The following is a 6,000-nucleotide window of genomic DNA, read 5'->3' as shown; positions in this document are numbered from 1 at the left end:
GGTAGCGTAGCTAGCCAACCGCGATCCTACTACCGCGATCCTACGCCTCGCTTCTTATCGCTCTCTTATCGCTACTAACAACACAGCGCGATTGTAGTGCAATCGCGCACATCCTCTAGGGTAGGGTAAGTCCGTGACAAGTGGCGGACGCAGTCCGCTCCGCTTTTTCTTTTTAGCGGAGCGCCCCCGTCGTCGGCTCCGCCTCTTCATCACAACATCCCTCCGCCCTTACGTGTAAACAGAGAATGGCCAGCAACGAAAGTCGCCGAAACCCACATTTGCGTCTTGCATGTGCGCGGTGCCAGCGCCGCAAGATACGTGTACGTGCAACTGCGCGTTCAAGTGGATCCAACTAATCATCGTGGCACAGTGCGATGGGCAATACCCAGCATGTAGCAACTGCAGGAAAGCTGCCGCGGAATGTATAGACGGCGACAGTGTTCGCTTACGTATTGGACCCGCCGATCTCAGCAATGCGCCTGGCCGTGGGCTTTTCAATAAACTGCGAAGGCGCGTCACGTGGCTGGAATCCATCATCCGCGAACGCCTTCCAGATGTTGATTTATCGACCACGCCATCCCGAGATGACCTTGAGCAGTCTAACGTCGAAGAGCGCGTCATGACGGAAAGCCCCGGTTCGGCATCGCGTCGAGAGTGTCAAGACGATTCGGTGCCAGACCTTGCTCCTGTACCAACCAATACACTGGATCAACGTACTCATGAGATCGGAATGATATCGATCGGATTCAATGCAGATCAAAAATATATCGGACCGTCAAGTGGCTACTTTCTTGCCCGTCTGTTGCTCGCAAAATCCCGGAGGATTGGCGACCTGGCGCCCAGTGTGAGCAGCCGACCGCTCACCACGACTCAATCCAGCATAGATGAACTCGTCAGTGCCGCACAAGGACCTCTACTACTACCATCTCAAAACGTTGCTTGTCAGCTAGCACAAGCCTACTTTGAATCGATTCAGCCCCAATATCCATTTCTACACGAAGAGTCCTTCCGTGCAGCCCTTGATCAAATCTATCGCAACGGTGCGCCTGTCGACTTTGTCGACAACGATGATGGCTCCATTTACTTCCAGACTTACATGGTGCTTGCGATCTCGGCGAAAGTATTGAATTGGAGGACAAAGCGACACATTCCTGGAGAGTCGTATTGTCTTTCAGCCCTGCGATATCTCGACCGTATCCGCCTTGGAACTTCCATCGAAGGTCTTCAATGCATGCTACTACTACTTTTATTCACGATGTATAGCCCACACATGCAACTCAACGTATGGAATTTGAACTATCAATGCCTGGCGGCTGTCATAGACCTTGGCTTGCAAAGGCATGTCGCAATCTCAGCGGACATCTCACAACATGAGCAGGACATGCGAACCCGCATCTTCTGGACGGTCTTCACCATCGACAGAACCATTGCAAGCATGATGGGCCGTCCAATTGGCTTGCGCGATGAAGCCTGCGAACTACGGGTAAGTCTAATCCTTGAGTCAACCCAGGCTAGATGCTAACTAGCTAAGCTGCCACAACTTCCAACCGATGCCGAATTGGCTACACACCCAGATTATGCCAACGGCCGACGCCACAGCATGGCCGTCTCGGTCCACCTTTTCAAGCTCGCAAAGCTTAACTCGGAAATTAAGTATGTCGCCAACAGCGTCGTGCGTAACGTGCCCACGTACGCTTATCCAGCGATACGCGATGTGTCAGCATGGCAGAGTAGTATGATGCAGCAATTGGATGATTGGCTTGCTTCAATCCCGCAAATACAACCACCAAATGACTACATCACGCTGATATGTCAACTTCGTTGTTTCTCTGTCAAGATGCTCCTTCTCAGACCGAGTCCAGCAATTCCCAGCCCTACCAGCGCTGTCTTGACAGCCTGCCACGCATCGGCGCGTCAATCTTTGCGGCTGTATGAACAGCTCTACAAGAGCGACCTTATGATATATGACTGGATCACTTTACACGGCGTGGTATATAGCACGGTAACAGCTCTCTATTGCACTAGGGCAGTGCGAGAGATCGCGCAAAGGGTGAACCCCGAGGACCTTATGGAAGATATGAGCGTCAGTCTCAGCATTCTCAGCGCAATCGGCGAGCATTGGTCTGGTGCCAAACGTGCACGGGATATCTTGGAAGATGCAGGCAAATCGACGATTCGCTTGCTTAGGCAAAATCGTGAAGCCTCTACTCAGAGACGAGCGATGGACCAGGCCGAATCAAATGCTCAATCTCTACCACCCAATGTTGGAGATGAGACCCAAGTGAATCAATTGATGGGCGGTGCAGAGAATGATTGCACCATGTCAGGTCTGGCTCAGCATACCAATCTTTTCTCAGACATGCAGCTCGATCTCGGTTCCTTCTCTGAATTGCAGCAACATCAAGAGCTATTCGGAGACACGGTTAATATTGACGATATGATGAGAAACTTATTCGACGATTTCATTCCTTCGGGTCAGAGTTTCTATTGATACCTTGTAGCGAGCGCCTACGTAGGACCCGCTGCTGTCAAGAAATCGAAGTCAGCTCCCTGTTGCGCTTGATTCACCGTTCGCATGTACAAACCACGGTAGCCTCTTGTATGGCTTGCAGGCTCTGTCACAGTCGCTTTCAGCTTCAATTTCCTCGATGCAATGCGCTGTTCGATTTCCTCATCAGAAACGCGAAGATGCAACAACCGCTTGTCAACATCGCATTCGATTATATCGCCGTTCTGAACAACGCCCAGCACAGAGTCGGAATTCGAAGACTCCGGAGATATATGCAAAACGATTGTACCCCCAGCAGTACCACTCATCCGTCCGTCGGAAAGGCGTAACATGTCTTCAACTCCCTTCTCACTGAGCTTGCGTGGAATGGGTATCAAGCCTGCTTCCGGCATCCCTGGATTTCCTACAGGTCCAATGTTCTGGAGGACAAGAACGCTGTCTGCATGAACGTCCAGCTCAGGATCATCAATTCTCGCTGCTAAGTCTGCAGAGTTCGCAAATACTACAGCTCGGCCGCTATGTTGCAGCAGCGTTCGGTCCTTGGAAGCACTGGCCTTCATCACCGCACCACCGGGGGCTAAATTGCCACGGAGAACAACTAGGGACGATGCTGGGTAAAGCGGATCGGCTAGAGAATGCAAACAATTCGTGGGACTGCTTCGAGGTACTCGTGCATACGGTGCAGAGTCGATTTCCTCCCCGAGACTTTTACCGGAAACCGTCATCACGTCCAGGTACAACAAGGGCTTTAGTGCGTGCAACAATGCTAGCATACCCCCGGAGTTGTGGAAATCGGTCATATAGTTTTTCCCGCTTGGTTTGAGATCAACCAGTAGCGGGGTTCGGCGTCCTATATCGTCAAACGTGCTCAAATCGATAGTACCTGCGACTGTCGGATGACGACCAATAATTGCCATCAAGTGGACAACAGCATTTGTCGAGCCTCCTATAGCCTGTAGGACGATCATAGCGTTGAGAAACGATTCGCGCGATAGAAGAGCCTGTGGAACTCTCCTTGTCGCTGCCGCATCCACAGCGAGCTTCCCACTTTCTTCAGCAATTCGCAGACGCGCCGACGAGACAGCTGGAGCAGTAGCACCTTTGAATGGCATCATGCCAAGAGCCACGAGAATGCAGGCCATGGTGCTCGCTGTCCCCATGACACCGCAAGTGCCTGCCTTCAAAATGTTATTCAGAATTCGATTTGATGACATCTTGTTCTTGCTTACCGTTGGTGCGAGCTCGTCGTTGATGGCTGAGATGTCTTCGACGTCAATTGTGCCAGCACGAAATCTAGCCCAGTTATTTCTGCAGTCCGTGCATGCGCCAATCCTGGCGCCTTTATAGCTTCCTGGCATCATGGGGCCGGTAACAAGGTGAACGATCGGTTTGTTCGCAGAGATACCACCCATCAACTGTGCGGGAGTCGTCTTGTCGCAGCCTTTGCACTAGTCAGTCATCTCGTTCCCACAGGAACAACTTCCGTCGGATCAAAGACCTCCAATAAGTACCACAGCATCGCATGGCTGTGCTCTGATCATCTCCTCAGTATCCATGCTCATCAGGTTTCGGAGGAACATGCTTGTTGGACTCGCAAAACTCTCATGAAGACTAATGGTGGGGAAGTCGATGGCGAGACCTCCATTAAGCTGCACCCCTCGCTTGACAGCTTCGATCAATTGAGGGATGTTGGCATGACACTAACTTATCAGCTTCTCTGGCCAGAGTGGAACGGATGTACACATACAGGGTTGAAGCTGCTGCATGTGTTGACGATACCGATGATTGGCCGAGACAGCGCATCCTCACTGTAACCAAGGGCTTTGATGAAAACTTTGCGCAAGAACAAAGAAAAGTGTGCATCTCCATAGGATGTCAGACCTTGACGAAGACCGCTCGCCGATGCTGGTATAGGAATGTCGAGGTCGTAATCAGATGTAGTGGCGCTCCGATTTGCAGACATAATGCAGACAGGTTTTCGTTAGATAGACTGGCTCAGAAACCCTGTCTGAACACGTCTATTTGTGCTGTGAACGTTAGTCATGCTTGCGGGCAAAGTCCGCAGAGAAGTCCCTAGCGGACATCGGCCGCTTCACAAACTGCGGACCGAGCCCGCTGCACTTGTACAAGAAGTCGGAAGGGCGTCATGCCATGTACCGAGAACAACACCGCCAAAACACGTCACTATGCACGATCTGAAAGGAAAGGTAGCTCTAGTCATTGGTCTTGGGCAATCGGGAGATGAGGGATGGGGTATTGGTGCAGCCTGCGCCGTACTTTTCGCTCGTCAAGGAGCTATCATTTTCGGCGGGAACCGCACCGTCGAGTCCACACAGAAAACCCAACGAACGATTGAAGAAGAAGGTGGTGTGTGCCATGTCGAAGTCACTCAAGCGACCGAATCGGGATCGGTGAAGAATCTTGTCGACGCCTGCGTTGCCAAACATGGTCGCATCGACATCCTCCTGACGAACGTGGGCGCCTCACAGCCTGGATGTCCGGCGACCATGGAAGAATCCGTATGGGATTCGCAGATGGATCTCAATCTCCGGAGTGTATATCTGGCCTGTCACCACGTCCTTCCCATCATGGAAAGACAAACCTCCGGTGGCGCAATTGTCTGTATCTCTAGTGTCGCGGGTATGAGATATATTGGAAAGCCGCAGATTGCATATAACACGACCAAGGCTGCGATATTGCAGTTTGTGAAAGCTACAGCAGTCATGTATGCTGACAAGGGTGTACGATTGAACACAGTCCTACCTGGGCTTATGGATACACCGTACACGAAGAGCATGGCAGCCAGATATGGGAAAGACTTCAAGCAATTCAAAGAAACAAGAAATAGTCAGGTACCGATGGGCAGAATGGGTGATGCTTGGGATGTCGCAAATGCGGCGCTCTTTTTGGTTTCGGACGAAGCGAGCTATGTCACTGGACAAAAGATTGTGGTGGATGGAGGCATTACCTCAAGTACTGGCAAAGTGTAGACCGTTCTTCGTAAATTTGATAGATATTGTCATTCAAAGACGAAATCCTTGTACAAAAGCTAGCTTCGACGCTGTCATCTTCTAGAGAGACCCGACAGGAACAACAGCTCTGCGGCAACGAAAGTGCATATTTTACCAAATCTTTTTTTCCTTTATGCCGCGTTCGCAAGGCCTTATTGTAGCGCTATGTACAACGATCTTATAGCTGACTCGATGTAATGTCGCTCTCGCAAAGATTTAGATAGAGGAACGCGAAGCAGCCGACTGAGGGCAGTTGTCACAGTACCTACCGTGGATCTCTTGACGCCTGAACGACCTCACAGGCGATAGATACTTATCGAGAACCCAGTCGTTACTGCTCGGCTGTGTGAGCAGCTAAGCTCTGCGCTACATGCACGGGTTATTTCCACCATTTCTCACCGCGTTTATCTTCTGCCTCTGTTTCCTTATGCGACGACTTGTATTGGACTAAGTTTTGTACGTAGCCATGATTCCCGCGCC

General features: G+C 51.0%; 3 protein-coding genes across 3 annotated transcripts; 2 read left to right on the top strand and 1 right to left on the bottom strand.

Annotated features, from left to right (window-relative positions):
* Positions 1–245: 245 nt before the first annotated feature.
* Positions 246–2,491, top strand: AA0111_g8343 (hypothetical protein; the record flags this gene model as incomplete). Its single annotated transcript, XM_028654780.1, has 3 exons — positions 246–320; positions 371–1,483; positions 1,532–2,491. The coding sequence occupies 3 exons, from the start codon at positions 246–248 to the stop codon at positions 2,489–2,491; spliced, it is 2,148 nt and encodes a 715-aa protein (XP_028504108.1).
* A 17-nt stretch (positions 2,492–2,508) lies between these two features.
* AA0111_g8342 (putative dehydratase) lies at positions 2,509–4,472 on the bottom strand (the record flags this gene model as incomplete). The annotated part of the gene is made up of 3 exons (XM_028654779.1): positions 2,509–3,950; positions 4,008–4,209; positions 4,257–4,472. 3 exons carry the CDS (start codon positions 4,470–4,472, stop codon positions 2,509–2,511), a joined length of 1,860 nt encoding a protein of 619 aa, XP_028504109.1.
* Positions 4,473–4,695: 223 nt separating this feature from the next.
* On the top strand, positions 4,696–5,499 carry AA0111_g8341 (hypothetical protein; the record flags this gene model as incomplete). Its single annotated transcript, XM_028654778.1, has 1 exon — positions 4,696–5,499. One exon carries the CDS (start codon positions 4,696–4,698, stop codon positions 5,497–5,499), a length of 804 nt encoding a protein of 267 aa, XP_028504106.1.
* Positions 5,500–6,000: the final 501 nt, after the last annotated feature.

This window comes from Alternaria arborescens (genome assembly GCF_004154835.1).
Source record: "Alternaria arborescens strain FERA 675 chromosome Unknown contig_20, whole genome shotgun sequence".
Taxonomy (NCBI): Eukaryota; Fungi; Ascomycota; class Dothideomycetes; order Pleosporales; family Pleosporaceae; genus Alternaria; species Alternaria arborescens.
This window is presented reverse-complemented; position numbering and strand designations above follow the sequence as displayed.